Below are 19,185 nucleotides of genomic sequence, written 5' to 3' on the forward strand. Positions count from 1 at the left end.
CACTCTGTTGGCTCTCAATGCTTCTGGCTGTATTTATGGTTGGGGAAGCAATCGATATGGATTATTGCTAGATTCTGATAATGACATTCAAACTTCACTTCCTACTTTATTACCTTTCGATTACACCACCAATGTATTTACACAGATTGCATGTGGAGAGAAACATTGCCTTGCTAAAAGTACAGCCACGAATCAAGATTCAAAAGTTTGGGGATTTGGAGACAATACTTATCATCAAATTGATGCCTCAACTGATACCATCAAATACTCTCCTGTTGATATTACAAATGGAATATTTGGTGGAGACTGTCAAGTGACAACAATTTTCGCCACTTATCAAACTTCTGGTGCATCATGTCCTATGGATGGAGGAAATATTGCAGTGTGGGGTAGAGACTTGACCAAATTAGATGGAAGTTACACCAATGTGAATGTTTTAACTTACCCATACTTACAAGTACCAGCAAGGCTTTTGAAAGGTTATTTTGTTGGAGAAGTAATTATTGCATTCAACGATTTGAATGAAATTTATGTACTGGGTGATAATTCATTTGGTCAATCCTGTGTGGGAGATTTAAAACTAGCTCAGTTTCCATTAGAGGTGAAAATGCCATCCGAGTCATTGGTGGTCTCACAAAATTCACACATTCAAAAGTTATTCACCATTTCTAGAACCAGTTTGATATTTTCTACCTTGATTTCCAATTCTTCGACAAGTGACAAATTTCAAATCACCGCATGGGGAGCAGGGTCACATTTGAACATTGTGTCTAACACGAGTTCTATCGATCCTACCATAGTATTGAATCAAACATTTCCTTTCACATTTTCTGAAAATATGACTTGCTTGGATATTTTTTGTGACTCGGCTGTCATGTTGACATCAGACGGAGCATTTTATGCTTGGGGACAAGCCACCAATGCACGACTTGGTATCGATAATATAGATGGATATTTGGACACTCCAACCAAGGTCACTGAGTTCAATAATTTAACAAGTGTAGCCACTGGAAATAGTCACACGTTGGCCCTCACTTCAGATGGTGTTGTTTATGGAGTAGGGTCGAATTCAAATGGTCAATTCTGTTTGGGAAGTTATGACATGAATGCAAAAGAATCAAAATTTAGAAAAACTGGAGTTAACGATTATCTGGGAGTCCTTATCGCTCAAATAGCAGTTGGAGAAGAGACCAGTTATTTTTTAACATCTCCCATTGGGGAAACCGTACTCGCAGGAAAGAAAGTGAAGAAAATTATTTTACCACCCACTTCACTCTATTTGTTTATAATCACTCAAGATGGAGAATTGTACAGACATTTGGGAATTACAGAAAAAATTACGTTACCCAATGCACAAGAACATGTCATTGATGTAACAACTTTTCGAGATGGAACTTTGGATTTCTTTTATTTTGTCACTTCATTGGGTAACATCTACACAATGGGATCTGACAACTCGTATTTTCAAATTTCACAAGATCCAACTGTGAAAAAATTATTGACACCCACTCTGTATGCCACTAAGGAATCCTTGGGAGGAGTGCCGTACTTGATTTCTGCAAATAATTACCTTCAAGTAGTGGCACTTTCATCCGGCTGGAAATGTTATGGTATGGATTCTACAAATCCCAATGTTTGTTCTGCATCAGGAATTTGTGTCGACGTCGATACATGTGCCTGTAAGAGCAATGTTCTAGGAAATGATTGTTCCTTATTTTCTTGTAATGGAACCTTGAAAAACGAGACCAATGTTTGCTCTGGAAATGGTCATTGTGTTGCTTGGAATCAATGTAAATGTAACGATGGATATACTGGAACTTGGTGTGACCAGTATTCTTGTCTTCAAAATGGTCTCGTATGTAGTGGAAATGGTGAATGTATTGGACCAAATGTGTGCTCTTGCAACAATGGTTGGTTTGGAGACAAGTGTGAATTCAAATCATGTTTTTCTGAGAATGAGACCTATGGCGGAGCTTCTGCAAAGAAGAGAGTAACGATGAAAGGGAGACTTTGTTCGAAAATTAATACATATTTGTAACTAGGAGCAAGTCATGTAACCTTTTTGTGAACTTTTTAAAACTTTCTAAAAACATTGAAAAATCTGCGTGACGATAAAAAATGCAAGAGATGGAAAACCCTTCCTCCTTCTCGGATTGGATTCCAAACCAACCCACCGAAACAACAACTCCAGAATTGAAAACACAAGTGGCAGATGGTGGTGTTCGTTTAATTTTACTTTCATCCCTTTCCGATCATGCAAATCATGTTCATTTGCTTATTCAACAACTCTCGAACAAGCTTCAATTCTTTCAAAAAAGAGTTGCCTTTTCTCTCAATTTTGATCTCATCCATTCGTTCGGCCAAGTAGTAGGTTGGCATCAACTCTTGGAGAGCATGTTTACGCATCCATTTGACATCAAAATTTCAAATAATCATCATTGTATTATGGTGAGTGATGCATATGTCAAGAGAATTCACGTGTTTGACTTGACTACACGAGAATGGAAGCTTTCAATTCAAACTACGGGAAAACCTTATTATTTATGTTTGGAAGAAAATTATGATGGAAAAAGAAATCAAGACGCATTGATTTTTGAATGTGTCACGAAAGATGAACATGTCATTTACAAGTACGATTTACAACAATTGTTATGTAACAAGAGCTGTGAATATCTATGGAAATATTTCTCTACTGTCAGCGAATTAGGATCTTGTATGTGCATCCAATATAATAAGGAGGAATGTGAAATTGAAAATTTGAATGACAACAAGAGTTCAATGTCAGACTCTCGAAAAAAGCAGAAGAGCAAGTTATCTCGTCGTTCAGAGAAGATGCGTAATTGTTTACTTGTGAGTGACTATAATGCCAATAGCGTGAAAATGTTCAATGCTAAAACAGGAAATTTTGTGAAAAATCTTGAATTTAAGGGAAAAGAAGTGAAGAGCCCTTATTTCATGCTTGTGACACGAGACAGCAATGAACTTATCTTGACTGAAGTAGATCCATCAAACCGTGTCAAAATTTACAAAGAACGGTCAAAGGGAATTTGGGATTTTGTAATTGAATTTGGAACACAACAAAAATTGTATCACCCATTTTCATTAGCGTACGATTCAGTGTCCATGAGAATTGTTGTGAGCGATTATGAAAGACATCGAATTGTTGTTTATAATAAGAATGATGGTAGTTTTATAACGCAACATGGCAGTAAGGGACAAAGTCCCCAAAAACATTTTAAAAATCCAAATGGAATTTGTTTGGATGAGAGAAATGGTGAATTATATGTTTGTGATTACAAGAATTTTCGAGTCCTTGTTTTCAAGTAATCATCAGAAAGTCGGAGGTGGTGGGATTTTCTTTCACACGTTGTAAGATGACGTCTGCGTCCATTAAACGATCTGCCACACAAGGCAAATATCCCCATTTCTCTTTGTAATATCAATTGTTCCTGCTCTTGATCTTCTAAATAACTGGCACATGCAAAAATAATGAGTACGTCTTGCAAGGGCCGATACCATTGAATGTTTAAAAACCAGCAAATTTATATTGAGGTGGAATAGGCATGTCAGAATAGCCCAACTCTTTGGCAGCTCGAATAGGCCAATAAGGATCATTCAATTCTTGTCTTCCAATGAATATCAAATCGGCCTTACCATCTTCCAAGATTTTGTTAGCAAATTTGGGCTCTGTGATTTTACCAACAGCTCCTACAGGCATTACTTGTCTGACCTTCTCTGCATATTGTACTTGGTAACCTGGAAAGACCATGATAGCAAGTGACATTAATTTTGAAGCATTTCCTCCAGAAGAGCAATCCATCAAGTCAACTCCCAAATCTTTAAGAATGGGTGCGAGTTTAAGGGTATCCTCAATATTCCACCCTTCACTTGTGTATTCTTCGCATGAAATACGAACAAAGAGAGGCATTTCTTGTGGAATGACTTGTCGTACTCTTGTGACAATATCACAAAGGAGTCGAATTCGATTTTCAAATGATCCTCCGTACTGATCAGTTCTCTTGTTTGAGGTCGGAGAGAGAAATGAATTGATCAAGTAGCCATGAGCTGTGTGTATTGGATAAATAATAATCAACCATTTCAATCAATGATTCCACCATGTATTCAGCCATATTTTCAGTCCATGAACATATTTTTCAACCATAAATTAATATTCATCAATATAAAACCCATGAAGAATGTTATAACATGTTTGTGAAAAGTGAGAACCATACCTCCATGAATTTCAATGACATCAAAACCAGCTGCAACTGCTCTCTTTGCAGCCTGCACAAACTCCTCAATTACTTGCTCAATGTCGTGCTCTGACAGTTCTCGTGGCATTCGATGTTGTTCATCAAACGCAATTGGAGAAGGACCGACCACTTCCCATCCTCCTTCTTCATTGGACAGAGCTGTTCGTCCAAACGCTTCCCACAACGCACGAGTGGATCCTTTTCGTCCAGAGTGAGCCAATTGAATACCAATCTTACCACCCTGTTCATGCGCAAAATCTACTATTTGTTTCAACATTCCAATGTGTTCATCTTTCCATAAACCCAAGCAGTGCGGAGTGATCCTACCAATTTCTGATACGGCACAAGCCTCTACAATGAACAAGGCAGCACCACCCACGACTCTACTGCCAATATGTTGAACATGCCAAAAATTGGCAAATCCATCCTTAGAAGAGTATTGGCACATGGGAGAAACGACGATACGATTTTTGAGAGTGAGACCTCGGAACGTGATGGGTTGGAATAATAATGGTGTTCCCGATGAGAAGATGGCCTTCTTGGCATTGTAGGAAGTCCACAATTGAACTAAAAGATTGGTGAGAGTCATTGATGGTGAGAGTTTGGAATGAAGAGGAAATGGCCTTGTTGATTGAACGCTCGTTTTTTGTTCTTATGGGAATAAAAGGATGCCATCATCATGGGTAGCTCCTTCATAGGTCGCTTTCCCGACACAAGCCCGCTACGGTCCCCACTAAGCGTACGCTCTAACTTCTTTTGAGAAGTTCAAGCCAAAAGCTCTGAATTTCAATCGTTTGTTAGTTTGTAGGCCATTTGTTGATGTTGAAGAAATAATTAAATCATCATTTTTTAAAATTAATTTTAAAAGAAATTTGTGCCGAAAAATGCATCAGACATCCGAGGAAGACATGATAATGAAAGACTTGATGGATCACTCTCTGAGGATGAATGCTACTGATCAAAAAATTCCATCAATACCACCATCATTTTGTTGGAAATTTAAATTTTACATTCCGAATGTTGATTCCAATGATGATACTCCCTTCAACGATCATTCTAATCACTCATCGATGATTGAATGCAAAATTCCTTTACGGGCTCAAACCTATTCCCTGAAAGAAGTTGTCCATTTTATTCCTGGAGTATTCAGATTTTTAACACAATCTTACATTTCCGAGAGGCTTTATCATAAACGAGAGACTCCATTCGATTTTTTTATGAGGAAGGGTGTTACTGACCCGAGAAGAAAGGGACCTCCATTGGGTGGAATTGGATCAGGATCGTTCACAATGAGTTTGAATGGGTGGTTCACAAGACATCACTTGATCTTTAATCAAACTGGTGGAGTGTATAATGATACTATATTACCTGTAAATCAATTTAGCATTCGTGTGGAAAATGTAAATGATGTCAACAAGGCCACTTCTTTTGTTTTGAATCCAATAGTCGATTTTAAAGATGGAGCTATGAACAAGAATTTATTACGAAATTTAAAAAGTAATTGGAAGTGGATCAATACGCGAAAGGGCTTAAAATTTGAGCAAGAATTCATGTCACTCTTTCCCAAGTCTTGGACAGTGTACAAATCGGTGGGAGGATATCAACAATTAACGTTGGTATGTGAAAAATATTCTCCCGTGATTGCACACAACTACAAGGAAAGTAGTTATCCAACTGCATTATTCAATTGGACTATTTTCAATGAAGGCGATGAAGATCTCAATATTTCATTAATGTTTACATTTCAGAGTGATGCTGACATCACCAAGAACCAGCCACAACAACGAATCCATAATAAGCATTCCACAATGACTGGAACGTTACAAAATGGACAACACTGTAAAGGTGTCGTCATGGAGACGAGTATCAAAGACTCATTCTCGCACCAAGATCCACTTCAATTTTGCATTGGTGCTACTTGTGCCAGTTATGGAATCTCAGAAACATCTTCCATCTCGTGTGTTGAATACTTCAATGCCATGGATTCGACCCAATTGAATGACATGTGGAAACAATTCGAAAATTTTGGCTCATTCGATGATGAGAACTTTTCAAAACGTTTCACCACCACTGGAAGCAGTCATACTGCAACACAACAAGTCATTTCATCTAGTGCAGTCTGTGTGAAAATTCACTTGCCTCCAAAAAGTCAACGACAAGTTACATTTAACATGAATTGGCATTCTCCAATTGTTCGGTTTGGTCCCTCTCTCGAATACATCTACCTTAGACATTACATGAAATACTTTCAAGACAAACCATTGAATAGCTCAGATATTTGCTGGAACATGTGTAAATTGAGTTTACAGTCATCCTCATCGTGGAGCAATGAGATTGATCGCTGGTACACGGGTGTCATTTCTTCCATGCCAAATGCTACTGCCATGACCATTTCCGCTCTCTTTAATGAATTGTATTATGTGATTGATGGAGGTACTGTGTGGACATTTGGTGAAGAATTGCGAAATGATCAACTGGATTTTTCACAAACTGCACATGAACTGGTATGCAAAATGAATCAACAAGAATCCAGCCCGCAAGAAAAAAGCTCCTCATCCAATTCCTCCTCGAATAGCCAATCCATCAATGATTACTTTTCCTATTTGGAAGGTCACGAATATCTCATGCATAACACCTATGACGTTCATTTTTATGCTTCTCATGCTATGATTGTTAATTGGCCAGCTATTCAACTCTCTATTCAACGAGATAATGCTCTTTACGTCAAACAAGAGCTGCCTCAAGAGACTACCTTTTTTTTATCGAACATGAAAAACAAACGAAAAGTATTAAGATGCGTTCCACATGATGTTGGAACTCCATGTGAAAGGCCTTGGAAAATGGTCAACTCATATCCAATGCAAGATACCAACAAATGGAAAGATCTCAATTCTCAATTTATTATTTCCATTTATAGAGATTATGTCTATACCAAAGATGAAGAATTTCTCAAACAAGTTTATCCTTCAGTCTTGCTTGCAATGAACTATCATTTAGAAAATTTCGATAAAGATAAGGATGGTCTTATTGAAAATGAAGATTTTCCAGACACTACCTACGATGCATGGATAGTAACAGGTGTCTCTGCTTATTCTGGTGGATTATGGATTGCTGCCTTGCAGTGTGCCAATCAAATGGCCCTTCTTTTGAAGGACACTGAGACCAGTGACCGATTGAAACAATTAATTCCCTCTGCCCTTCAATCGTATGAATCAAAACTTTGGGATGACACAAATTCTTATTATCACTATGACACAAGCTCACATCCACAACATGATTCAATTATGGCAGATCATTTACATGGACCTTTCATGCTATTATTAATTGGTCACCAATTGTATCAACAGGGAGAAATTGAATCTCCGTACGCAATTTTTCCATTCAACATGGAGCGAGTTAGAAAATCCTTTGATACTGTTTTACAACACAATATCAAGCATTTCCAGAAAGTAACTGGTATTGGAGGAGTCATCAATGGTATACGACCACACACTAAACAAGTAGATTCTACAAGTTTACAATCGAGAGAAGTCTGGACAGGTACATCCTATGTCGTTGCAGCTCTTGCCTTACTTTTAGGCCACGAGAAGGACGGTTTTGATTTAGTAGAATCAATATTTTCTAAGGGGGCTTGGTCTTTAAAATTTGGTTTTTGGTTCCAAACACCTGAAGCCATAACTGAAAATGGTGAATATCGAGCATTGGGGTATATGAGACCGTTAGCTGTGTGGGCTTGTTATTCAGCAGCGATTGGTGTACATTCCCAGCTCTAAATTCGATTCAAATTGTACCATGATGATGTTTTTCCCTTAACAACGGTTTCTTTGTAAGTATCATTCTCAATTTCAATGGACTTGCAAAGTCATCCAAGGTCTCAAAATACTTTCCAAACTGTTTAGTCCAAAGATGTTCCTCAACTATTCACTTATTAACATCACACCATCCACAGTCAATCCGTTTTAGTGCGTTTGTCCACTTGGCTAAGCGCTACAACTTTTGTGCGATTTCACAACCTTCAACCTCCGCAACAGCAAGTCACAAAAAAATGTCCCTCTTCCAATATATTAAGAGAAAGTACATGTACTATCAAATTATGAGTGCTAATTTTGTGATGGAGCCTTGGGAAGCTTTTTTGATGAGTAAGTGAAAACAAGTTCTGACAAGTGTCATCCATGTGGCCCTCAATGAATTTTTATTTGCAAAACGAATGTGTTGGAATGAATTTAATGAATATGATTACGCGGATATGTTCCTAATTAGACGTCATCTACTTTTCAATGATTTGTCTCATAGTGACTGTTATTTACAAAGTAACGTCGTTCTAGTCGAACTGGAACCAACAAATCCGTAACTGCCCACAATGTTTCTCCATTCCGTTTATCAGTGTATCCCTCTAATAATTTTTTCAATAATTATTTATGAAAGTGATGCCCACAAGTTTCAAGCAAATACTCATTTTGATTGCTTAATTTCTTAAAAAAGTAAAGTCTTGACAAGTATTGCTCAATTTTAAGAGGAAAATTTTTACAATACATGACCGTAAGGGGTGGAAGAAATCGCCCATCCTAGCACACAGCTGACAATTTGACAGTGCAAGCAATCGTTGTATTGTATCGACTGCCGCTGCCTGTCAATATCATTCAAGATATTCATAATGATTAGTATTATCTCATCATCATTCCAACCAACAACACATCATTAAAAAAATAACAATCCCTCCCATGCTTGTTTACTCGGATACGTTCAATGCAAGTAGCACAAAAACTCACTCTGTCACATGCCAAACAACTCATCCAACACGATGTGATCGGTTTCAACGCACAATGGGATGTACTTCCGCATGAACAATTCGATCTTTCTGCACCTTTAAAAAACAAACTCAAATATGTGGTTTTTATTCTACATCCTGAAAATCAACATTTAAAACGATTTTACGGACAATCATCGGATGATTTTATTTCGAAATCAAATAACAAACAATCCAAATCGGAATCGAAACAATGGATGGATCAAGAGATGAAATGCATTGACAAAGCAAAAGAGGGATTTAATGAAATCTTTTATTTTCTAAACAATCATCGATTGGTCACCATGGTTCGAGCTCATGATCACTTTTATGAACGATGGTATCAATTTGATTCTTCAAATGCCACTTGTCATCCAATTCATGGTCATGACTCAAGTGCTTCTCACGACTATTATTGTCTGTATATGAAGGCTCTGAATGAGGAAGAAACAATTCGCTCTGGAAAACCATCCTTTGATGTCGTTGGAACTTTGGCATTTGGTGTCAAGGATATGATTGTCAATAATCAGAAAATGAAAATGGCCATTTCTGGGTCCGGATGGGTTTCTAACAAGTATAGAAAAGAACCAACCATGGTGTTGTGGTATTTACAAATTCAAATGATCAAAGCGTTGGGAGTGAGGTGAGTTTGAATGCTTAATATTTGTTGACAATTGACTTTTTTTCATTCATTGACACTTTAAGATATTTGTATGGACATGTTTTTGAGGATAATGCAAGAAGTTTGGGATTTCTTGGAAAGAGTGGAATGATTCCTTCTCCTTTACGATTGCATGTGGTTGGCGTCAATGTGCCATTGACATCTGACAATCATCTCTCAAAATCCAACACAACAAAAATGCAATCCCTCGACGACTATGTCCATCTCATGACTCGAATCTATTCAGACGGATTCTCTCTGGATAGAACTCATTTAACAAAACTTTTCTTTCATCCAAATTTCATTGGATGCTTTTACAATCAAGAACACAATTTGACATTTACAGTTTGGAATTACAAAAAAGCAGAATACTTTCAAGGTGATCAAAAAAAGACTCTGAATGCTTTCTTAATCATTAACATGAGTCCGTTACCAACACAAAATCAAATCAACAACCAAATACGAGATATTTCAGTTCAGCAATTCGATGTTATTGAAACAGCTCTGCAACATGAAATTTTACCAAATTTAGTATTGACAGACCATTCACTCCCATCAACAGAATGTACCATCGTGTACTCTACAGGAAGTACATTCGTTAGAAAACTCATTTGTGAACGTCATTTACAAAATCCGTCACTCTGTATGGGATCTTTTGCATACACATTTCAAGACAATGAAACATGTTTATACTATCTCAGACAAACTCAAGAAAACCAATGTCATTTCGAACGTCAAAAGAACTTCAAGTCGTCACCTCCCCAAACAGAACCAGTGTGGAATTTTATCATGGGCGGGAGTAAAGAATTGACACATGGATGGAATTTGTTTTTAGATCCTCGAGATTGTACAAGTACTCCATTGGTATGGTCTGATGACATTAAACATATGGTATTGGAGTCTATAGAACAGCATGTACAACGAAATGAAACCTCTTCAAGAAGGAGTATGTTATAAGAATTACAATTTTTCAGAAAATTTGGTAAACCTCGAACGAGTCATGTAATTGTATTATTTGTGAATATTTAACAATGAAGATACATTACCCTGAACAAACAATTGGTTGTTACTTGAATGGATAATGAAATTTTTGCAAATGGTTGTTGTTGTTTTTTAGAAAAGTTATCAAAACAACGAGTTCATGATGATGATGATTAAGCATATTCCACAAACGCATCTCCTTCCATGGAATCCGCTGAATCAAAAAATCTCATCTTTTTGGTAAATGCAATACTCTTCCTACGAATTTTCTGTTTGAATTGTGAAACTGGTCCATCTTGTTCACTCTTGTCTTTCACACTGCTGACACTGTTACTCATATTCACAGAGAGTCGTTGGTTAGTATTTTTCATGACACGTTGTTGACAAGTTGGAATTGTTTCAGTACTTGTCAACAACACAGCCATTGCTTGCATAGCCATCGAATGATTCATTCGAGTCGATTGAGATTTACTTTTTCTTCGAATATTTTGTCCATGGCCACAACTATTACTAATTGTGACAACTCCCAGAGTATCATTTTCAAGATTGGCAACAATCTTTCCTTCCTCATCCACCAATGCAATCTTACTCACATAATTGTTACCAATTCGAGTCGATTGAGAATTTATAGTCGAGGGATGTGTCGTTGTAATCATCACGACTGGATTTGAAACAAGTGGTTCATTCATTGTAGTAGTAGGTTCATGAATTGTATTTCGAGGAGTGTTCAAAGCAACATGTTGAGATGTTTTTCTTGGAGTTTTTGAATTAAATCGAGTCGATTGACTTTTACCATCCATCGAAGACATCTTCTTCAACAAGGATGAAAATTTAGATATAGAAAATTTAGATCTAAATTTTCATCCTTGTTGATGAATAGATTGAGAAGAGCAACAGAGGTTGTTGTTTACGGTTGTTTTTTAGGACAATTTCAAAAGGGAATGGTGACACCTGACACCAAAACAGTAGGTGAACCTGAATCGCTTTCATGAAAAGTGACAGTTCACGACAAGGGTTCAATTTAGTTTTAAGGCAACAACAAATCAAAGCAATCATCTCGAGACCAACTCTATAAGATCTTCTTGCCTGAACTTATATGTTCAAGGACATTAAGGTGTTCCAATTTTTACAGCAAACTTCGAAACTGTAAAGAAATGGCGATTTCATTGAACACCTTAAACTAAATTGAACACCATCTTTTTTTGTAAGGACTCTTTACTTTTAATCTGAAACAGCAACTGGGTTTCCTTGAAATGAAAGGACCAGACTAATTGAAACGAAAGGCGCAATTTGATCCGGTGACTTTTGACTGATGTGAGCGAAACATTCAAAAAAAAATAACACAACCACCTTCTTGTCTCATCAAAGCTCTCACAACCGACGACAAGGATGACGACTTTCACCTCTTCAAAGATCTTCATTCCAACCATGATGATCATCTTGTTTCTAACCAATTACATCCACTCGGTCAACATTCAAGTCGATCTCACTCAACGAAGTGGTCGTGTGATCAATCCCGATATTTTCGGAGTCAACCATGCAAGTGCCTCTCATCTCTCCAGTGTTGCTTACACAGTCAACCGTAAAGGAGGTAATTCTGAAACTCGTTACAATTGGGAAAAGGGAATTCACAACACTGCAAGAGATTGGTACTACATGAATATTGTTGACGACGTGTCCAATGTCAATGCACTTCCAGAAGGAACTGCCGCCACTCGTTTCATTGATGAAAGTAACACTTACAAATCCAAAATTATGCTCACATCCAGCATGATTGGTTTCACTCCCAAAGACACACGTCAAAAATTATGGTCGTTTTCAGTTTCTAAATATGGAGCTCAACAAGAGACAGAATGCACACAAGGTGACTCTTCTTGGTGTCAACCCGATGCTGGAAATGGTGTGAAAACAGATGGTTCTACATTTATTACTGGAAATAATCCTTTCGATACTTCAAAAGTGATTAATGAAAGTTATACCACCAAATGGATGAATTTTTTACAACAACGAGGAACTCCAGTGAAATTGTGGTCACTCGACAATGAAATGGATTTATGGCATTCCACTCATCGAGATGTTCATCCTCAAAAAGTGTCCTACGATGAAATTTGGAATTTGACTCGAATTTATGCGTCGGCCATTAAGCAACAAGATTCGAGTGTGAAAATTTTTGGATATTCTGCTTGGGGTTGGTGTTCGTATTATTTTTCACCTCTCGATGGATGTTCGAACGGTGCCGATCGACAAGCACATTCGAATTTACCACTCGTTGCCTTTTATTTGAAACAATTGTGTGACTATGAAAAATTGCACTCGAAACGACTTGTGGATTATTTGGACATTCATTACTATCCACAAGCCGATGGAGTTTACAATCCACAACAAACCTCAGATATATTTTCTGCACTTCGATTGCGTACGGTTCGATCCTTGTATGATTTTTCATATCAAGATGAATCATGGATTTCACAAGCGGCTCCAACTGTAGACGATCAAAAAGTTGCACTCATTCCTCGAATGAAAAATTACATTTCACAATATTGTCCTTGGGTGAAATTGGCAATTACTGAATATAATTTTGGAGCCGATGGATTATGGAGCTCGGCTTTGGCTCAACTTGAAATTTTAAGTATTTTTGGAAGAGAAGGAGTGGATTTGGCAACGAGATGGACAGTTCCAAATGTTGGAAGTGTGACAGAGAGAGCTTTTAAATTTTATTTGAATTTTGATGGAAAGGGATCAAAAGTTGGAGGAGAATCTGTTCGTGCCTTGTCAGACGCCACTTTGGAAATGGTTACTTCGTATGCTTTTCATGAAAATTCGACTCGAAATTTGTATTTAATTGTCGTGAATAAGATGACATCGAGTCAAACGATTAATTTGAATTTGAAAGGAATGAATTTTACATCAACACGAACATTGATCATGTACACGTTTTCACAAAGTCAAAGTCAAATTGTGAATGCAAGAAATATTACTGCGAATGTGAATGGACAAGCATCTTTTAGCATGGAAGCATTGAGTGCTGAACTGATTGTTGTGACAACTGACAGTACGGGTCCATCTCCAAAACCAAATATTAGTCCTTCACCAAAACCAAGAGCAAGTTCCAATAATAACAACAGACAAGGTTCTACAAAAACCAATCATGCACCCTCCAATGCCAAAATAGGCTTGCTAGAGTGGTCAATCCTTTTCATCATCTTGTTCCACTTGTTACTATAACTCGACACTTAAAATAACAATAAAATTATATTTTTCATTCAAATAGCTTTCAATATTTCCATCCTTTCATCATTCCAGAAATAACAACAAATTACTTCTCGCTTGCATGACTGCCCTCATTCAAATGTCTCAATTTTTTTCTCAAATATTTTGCAGTTTCTCCCAACGCTTGAGGCACTGAAAAAATCACTGCATTGACAATACTGAAGGGAATCCATCCATTGGGCAATGCTTGATTGGCATAACTCATTTTCAAATCTCCATTGGATAATTCTTTAAGACGTAAGGTCGTGAAAACATTAAATCCGCGGACGGCTCCTTCTAATGGTTTGAAATGAGAGGGTAATTGATACGAGGAGAAATCTTGAGGAATGCCCGCGGAAGTATAGATGGTTTCTTGATCTTGGGGAATTTTAACAATGTTGAAAATGCTGATGAAATCTCTTGGTGCAATCATAGCTGTTGTGTTTCAAGAAGATTCATTAAAAAATGTCAAATGCCAAAATATCATTCAAACCAAATTCACACTCTTACTTACGTGCAGTCGATCGAGCAAAATAAGCCACATTCCAACTTCCCTCTTCATCTTGCCACTTCTCCACAATCTCACTTCTCAACACATGAGGATCCAACTGCACTTTCACCTTCATATCATTTGTCAAGAATGTTTTCAAAAATTCATCCGCTTTCACATCTTGACAAATGACTTCTCCTCTCACAATAGAAGTCTCTTCCGTTGGTTTATAAAACACATTAATATTATTTCGAGTGTGATAGAATTTGAATGTTCCATCCGAGAGTGTTTCTTGTGAAGTCATTTTCAAACCCAAGTCGTGAGCTTGTTTCCATCGAGATTTGAGAGCTGATCGGATCGAGGGATTGTTGAGTGAAGAGGTTGATGATGGATCTTGTTCGGTCATGTGTGTGGAAATGGAGTTTTAATTTTTTTTTGATAAACTTTCCAGTTCAACCATTCACTTTTTGGAGCTGTCAACATGTCATAGATGATCTAAAATCTTTTGACACTTTTCAATAAGAACCAATGTTGGTTTGTCTTGTGGATGATGTACGAGGAAGTTTTCAAATATTTCCAATGCTTTTGCATGTTCTCCTTCTTTCAGTAATTTCACACCTTCGTTGTAATTCAAATATTGAGCTTGACCCTTCTTTGCCTCTAATTCATACATCCACTCGTCAGCAACTTCATTACTTGCATCATGTAATAATTCATGAACGTCACATGGATAATAACTTGGATGGTCAACAAGTTGTGGTGAAGTGATGAGACTTGAATTGACATTTGACGTCAAAGGTGGTTGTTCTGGTGTCAATTCCAAAGTATCAATAAATCTTGTAATAAAGGAACCTTCTGTCGATTTTTGAATGCCATCCGTCACGACAATTGGAATTTGCATAAATCGAGCTAATTTTGTGAGCTGTTCTAAATTGTATCTGGCACTACTCAACACACTGAAATTCTTCGAATCTTTGGTTCCAACATTTCCTGCCAAACTTTGTTGTCCACAAATTGCAAAAATTAGTGACATGCTGTCAATGAGTGTTGGATTTCTAGAATATATTGGCAAGCGACGCCATTTCTGTTCCTTAATCGTTTTAGTTTTGGCTGAAAATTGTAAGGCTGCCTTATTGGCTTTCAACTCATGATTTGCTTGATGACTGGAAGCATTAAACGCCAAAGTAATAGAACCACCTTCAAAGGATAACATTTGACAAGTGAATTGTCTCGAAATGGTTTGAACTTGTTCAAAGATATCACTCAACATTTGAACGACAAGTTCCGGTGGGAAAAACGACACAAACTCATTCAAACCATCGATATGCACATTCATCAACGAAATTCTCTTCATTTCCAAATGTAGTGAAAACTTGTTTCCAAAATTAGCCGCTCTCTTTCTAAAAGTTTGAGTTCGTTCCACTAATTGTCGATCTGAACTCTGCCGAGATGAGGAAGAGCCTCTAGAACTCGAATAACCACCTCCAATACCAGGAGCTGAGGAAGAGGCAACGCTCGATCGACGTCCATGACTTGCATGATTAATATGTTTCAAAGAATCTCCGACAGAAGAAGCATGTTCTTGTTGCATGCCACGAGGACCCTCAGTTTTCACATCTTCATGTTCTCCACCTTCTCCAGTATCCAATTCTAACAATAAATGAGATGGAATGAATGCTCGATACATTTTGATCTTTTTCACCATGTCCATAAATTGTTGTTGTAATTCCTTAACTTCTGAGAAGGAGCTGTTTGTAAGGACAATATTTTCCAAATTCATTTGTGAAATTTGTCTAAATAGTAAAATTAAATTGTAGAACGGTTTGACAATGCGGAGAGACACTAACACTCCAACCACCATTCCTACTGAAACAACGAGTAAGGAGCCGATCACTGAAGCAATGATTGCAATGGCTGTAGAACCAGCATAGTTCCATATGGGGACAGATAAGACGAGAATCCAATCGATTTGAGAATCTGTCACGAGATGATAGACGAGAATGTAATTTTCAGCACTAGTTAATGCGATTAAGGTATTCTTTTCGATAGACTTCCAGTTCGAGTACTTTTCGAGAATGAGTTTGGCATCTCGTTGAATTTTGGGATCTTCGACTGTGAGAGGAGTGGATCTCAGTAGTGTCGTTCCTTTGTCGTCCCATTTGGAGATTTTAACATCACCATCCACTGTTTTGACAAGTGACAATTACTTCTTAGCAAGAAAAACAATACAAAAGATAGAAACTCACCTGCAATTAATTGTTCAGTTTCCACCTCGACAATAAATCCAACAGATGCCTTAATCTTTTTCGATGCTTGTTTAAGGAATGCTGAAATGGTGTCAGTCGTCAAATCCAACGCATAAAAATAATCAAATTGATTTGATTTTCCATTCTCTTTCATTTTAGGTCGACAATTCAACAAGGTCACAAATACCATATCAGGTACCGTTGGATCTGCATATGACAAGGAATAGACCTGTCGGCCAGGATTTGCATTACACACACTTGTCAAGTAGGTAAAATCAAATGGAGGCGTAACATCATCTGGTATTGAACTTCTGTTACAATAATCCGTCGTTAAACCATGACACGTATACAAATACTGCGTATTGTACTCCAAACTCGTGTTAATGAAGAGTGGAACGCCTCCATAATCAATCACTCCAATACATTCCTGAAAGGCATTACACGTGTACGTAGTGGTCACTACACCGTCATGATGTTTCTTCTCTGACACAAAGGCACGATACACCACTGTTTCTGTATAACTATAATCACGAAAATTATAAGAAAATCCTAATTGTCCAGCAATCATCTCACTCGAAATAGCAATTTCTCTCAATGTTTGATTGGCATAATCCACGACTGATAAAAATTCATAATCTCTCACTCTGGAACTGAGTTCAGTAATGGTAGGACTAAAACTTGACAGCCATGTTGCACTCAACACGACAATGCTGCACATGATTAAGGAACAAACGAGAAAGATGAGACAGAAACGAATGGAGAGATGGAATGAGGAGACTTTGTTCTTTTGGTTGGAAGAAAGACTTTCCTTGTCATCGTCTTCATCGAGTAGCAAGTCATCTTCTTCATTGTGATGTTTGTTCAACGATGCAGGCTCGTCGGCCACATCTTTTTGAGCACCTAGAGGTTGTATTTTGGCCATGAAGTGATGGATTTGATATTTCAAAGTTACAAGTTTGAAGCGGTTGGTAAAGATCTAGCTGCTGTAATCAATTGCGCAACGGATGATGAGGAGGATGATTGTTTTCAATCTTTTTTAAATGATGGTTGTGTCATCTCTAGGAGAGTGAGCTCTGTTTCTATGTCTCTTGTCTCTATACCATCAACCACACGAAGCTGTATTCAAAATCGTAAGAAACAACTGTCAAATCTCTCTCATAACGTCAATTCTTGTCGTCAACCTTGGTTGCAATCTCCATGCCATCATCCACACGAACTGAAGAGATTAATCTCTTGGAAAGAAATGGTGGAGAATGTAAAAGGAAATAATTAGAGAGACTTTGACACATAAGGGAATATCTCTCCGAGTCATGATGACAGCGTTATTTCGTTGACATTTTCAATATATATATATGGTTTATAACAAACTTAACAGCAATTATTATATAATAACATTAGGTCATTCGCGTTGCATGATCATCATTCCAATTTCAATAACTCACTCTGTTACTTTTGTGTGGATCCTCTGCCTCTACCGCCTGCCATTCCTCTACCTGCAGACATTTGTGCAATTCCACCTTGTGGTTGCATGGGTGTCATGCCCACTGTTGGCGTCATGGAAACAGTTGGACCTGTCATTAATCCCACTGCCACCATGGGTTGCTGTTGAGGAACTGCAACACCTCCACGACCTAGAGCCATTCCACGAGCAGCTGCCATGGCAACACCACCTGTAGCAGCACCAGAGACACCTCTAGGAGTGGTGGTTGCCGATTGTTGTTGAGCTTGTTTGGTTAATATGGATTTCACTCGAGAATCTTCTGCTGGTGGTGGGCCTTCTACAATAATTGAAATGATATTCTCTCCACGAATTAAGAGAAATCCTAGTGTTCTTTTCTGTTCAACTTCTTCTCCATTGTTATTCTTTGGAATGATTTTTCGGAATTCTTCACAATCAGCCAGAACCATATTCATGAATTTGTCAAAGGCCATGAATTTACCGACGATTTGTCTTCCATCTTGAAGTGTTATTCTCATTCGGTAATTGAGAAATTGATATAATTTAGAGGTTTTTGGCATGGACTATGGTGTGTAGATGATGAGAATTTGAAGAGAAATATTTATGATGATGATGGTCGGAGTATAGATGCCCATGAAACGGATGGTTGATGAAGATAACGTTGTTGTGGTAAAGATCAATGTCATTGCAAAATTCATATTAAATATTTCATCCATAGGTATTGGTCATAATAATCATTAATATATAATAACAATCCAATCCGACATGATGTTGTGTATATTGATGATCAAAATTCAAATATCATCATATCCACAAAAAAGAAGATCCAAATAAAAATCATTTAATAATAACACCAACGACCATCCAATCATCATCATGCACGAATCATAATAATTTGTATTCATACATTCCGTGAACCATTCAATCCGATCATTCATTATCAACAAGACGTTCGTAATCTTCTGGTTCAAATGAAAAAAGCCTTACCATTTTCGTGAATTTTTTTTAAAGAAAATTTGAATTGAACCTGTATTGTAAAAAACGATAATTTTTGTTTCTT

At 37.4% G+C, this 19,185-nt stretch overlaps 10 protein-coding genes across 10 annotated transcripts; 5 read left to right on the forward strand and 5 right to left on the reverse strand.

Moving 5' to 3' along the window:
• Window positions 1-2,038, forward strand: C9374_010024 (uncharacterized protein; the record flags this gene model as incomplete). The annotated part of the gene is made up of 1 exon (XM_044685523.1): window positions 1-2,038. A coding segment is annotated over one exon (2,038 nt), but the record flags the coding sequence as incomplete, so codon positions are not given.
• Window positions 2,039-2,118: 80 nt separating this feature from the next.
• C9374_010025 (uncharacterized protein) lies at window positions 2,119-3,327 on the forward strand (the record flags this gene model as incomplete). The annotated part of the gene is made up of 1 exon (XM_044685524.1): window positions 2,119-3,327. One exon carries the CDS (start codon window positions 2,119-2,121, stop codon window positions 3,325-3,327), a length of 1,209 nt encoding a protein of 402 aa, XP_044544195.1.
• A 199-nt stretch (window positions 3,328-3,526) lies between these two features.
• C9374_010026 (uncharacterized protein) lies at window positions 3,527-4,842 on the reverse strand (the record flags this gene model as incomplete). Its single annotated transcript, XM_044685525.1, has 2 exons — window positions 3,527-4,065; window positions 4,233-4,842. 2 exons carry the CDS (start codon window positions 4,840-4,842, stop codon window positions 3,527-3,529), a joined length of 1,149 nt encoding a protein of 382 aa, XP_044544196.1.
• A 295-nt stretch (window positions 4,843-5,137) lies between these two features.
• Window positions 5,138-8,026, forward strand: C9374_010027 (uncharacterized protein; the record flags this gene model as incomplete). Its single annotated transcript, XM_044685526.1, has 1 exon — window positions 5,138-8,026. The coding sequence occupies one exon, from the start codon at window positions 5,138-5,140 to the stop codon at window positions 8,024-8,026; it is 2,889 nt and encodes a 962-aa protein (XP_044544197.1).
• Window positions 8,027-8,999: 973 nt separating this feature from the next.
• On the forward strand, window positions 9,000-10,751 carry C9374_010028 (uncharacterized protein; the record flags this gene model as incomplete). The annotated part of the gene is made up of 3 exons (XM_044685527.1): window positions 9,000-9,682; window positions 9,745-10,646; window positions 10,738-10,751. The coding sequence occupies 3 exons, from the start codon at window positions 9,000-9,002 to the stop codon at window positions 10,749-10,751; spliced, it is 1,599 nt and encodes a 532-aa protein (XP_044544198.1).
• Window positions 10,752-10,854: 103 nt separating this feature from the next.
• C9374_010029 (uncharacterized protein) lies at window positions 10,855-11,490 on the reverse strand (the record flags this gene model as incomplete). The annotated part of the gene is made up of 1 exon (XM_044685528.1): window positions 10,855-11,490. One exon carries the CDS (start codon window positions 11,488-11,490, stop codon window positions 10,855-10,857), a length of 636 nt encoding a protein of 211 aa, XP_044544199.1.
• Window positions 11,491-12,070: 580 nt separating this feature from the next.
• On the forward strand, window positions 12,071-13,906 carry C9374_010030 (uncharacterized protein; the record flags this gene model as incomplete). Its single annotated transcript, XM_044685530.1, has 1 exon — window positions 12,071-13,906. The coding sequence occupies one exon, from the start codon at window positions 12,071-12,073 to the stop codon at window positions 13,904-13,906; it is 1,836 nt and encodes a 611-aa protein (XP_044544200.1).
• A 91-nt stretch (window positions 13,907-13,997) lies between these two features.
• On the reverse strand, window positions 13,998-14,826 carry C9374_010031 (uncharacterized protein; the record flags this gene model as incomplete). Its single annotated transcript, XM_044685531.1, has 2 exons — window positions 13,998-14,365; window positions 14,445-14,826. 2 exons carry the CDS (start codon window positions 14,824-14,826, stop codon window positions 13,998-14,000), a joined length of 750 nt encoding a protein of 249 aa, XP_044544201.1.
• Window positions 14,827-14,904: 78 nt separating this feature from the next.
• On the reverse strand, window positions 14,905-17,588 carry C9374_010032 (uncharacterized protein; the record flags this gene model as incomplete). The annotated part of the gene is made up of 2 exons (XM_044685532.1): window positions 14,905-16,604; window positions 16,667-17,588. The coding sequence occupies 2 exons, from the start codon at window positions 17,586-17,588 to the stop codon at window positions 14,905-14,907; spliced, it is 2,622 nt and encodes an 873-aa protein (XP_044544202.1).
• Window positions 17,589-18,112: 524 nt separating this feature from the next.
• Window positions 18,113-19,115, reverse strand: C9374_010033 (uncharacterized protein; the record flags this gene model as incomplete). Its single annotated transcript, XM_044685533.1, has 2 exons — window positions 18,113-18,688; window positions 19,113-19,115. The coding sequence occupies 2 exons, from the start codon at window positions 19,113-19,115 to the stop codon at window positions 18,113-18,115; spliced, it is 579 nt and encodes a 192-aa protein (XP_044544203.1).
• Between the last annotated feature and the right edge of the window lie 70 nt (window positions 19,116-19,185).

The sequence above is a fragment of the Naegleria lovaniensis genome (genome assembly GCF_003324165.1).
Source record: "Naegleria lovaniensis strain ATCC 30569 chromosome Unknown tig040, whole genome shotgun sequence".
In the NCBI taxonomy this organism is placed as follows: domain Eukaryota; phylum Heterolobosea; class Eutetramitea; order Acrasida; family Naegleriidae; genus Naegleria; species Naegleria lovaniensis.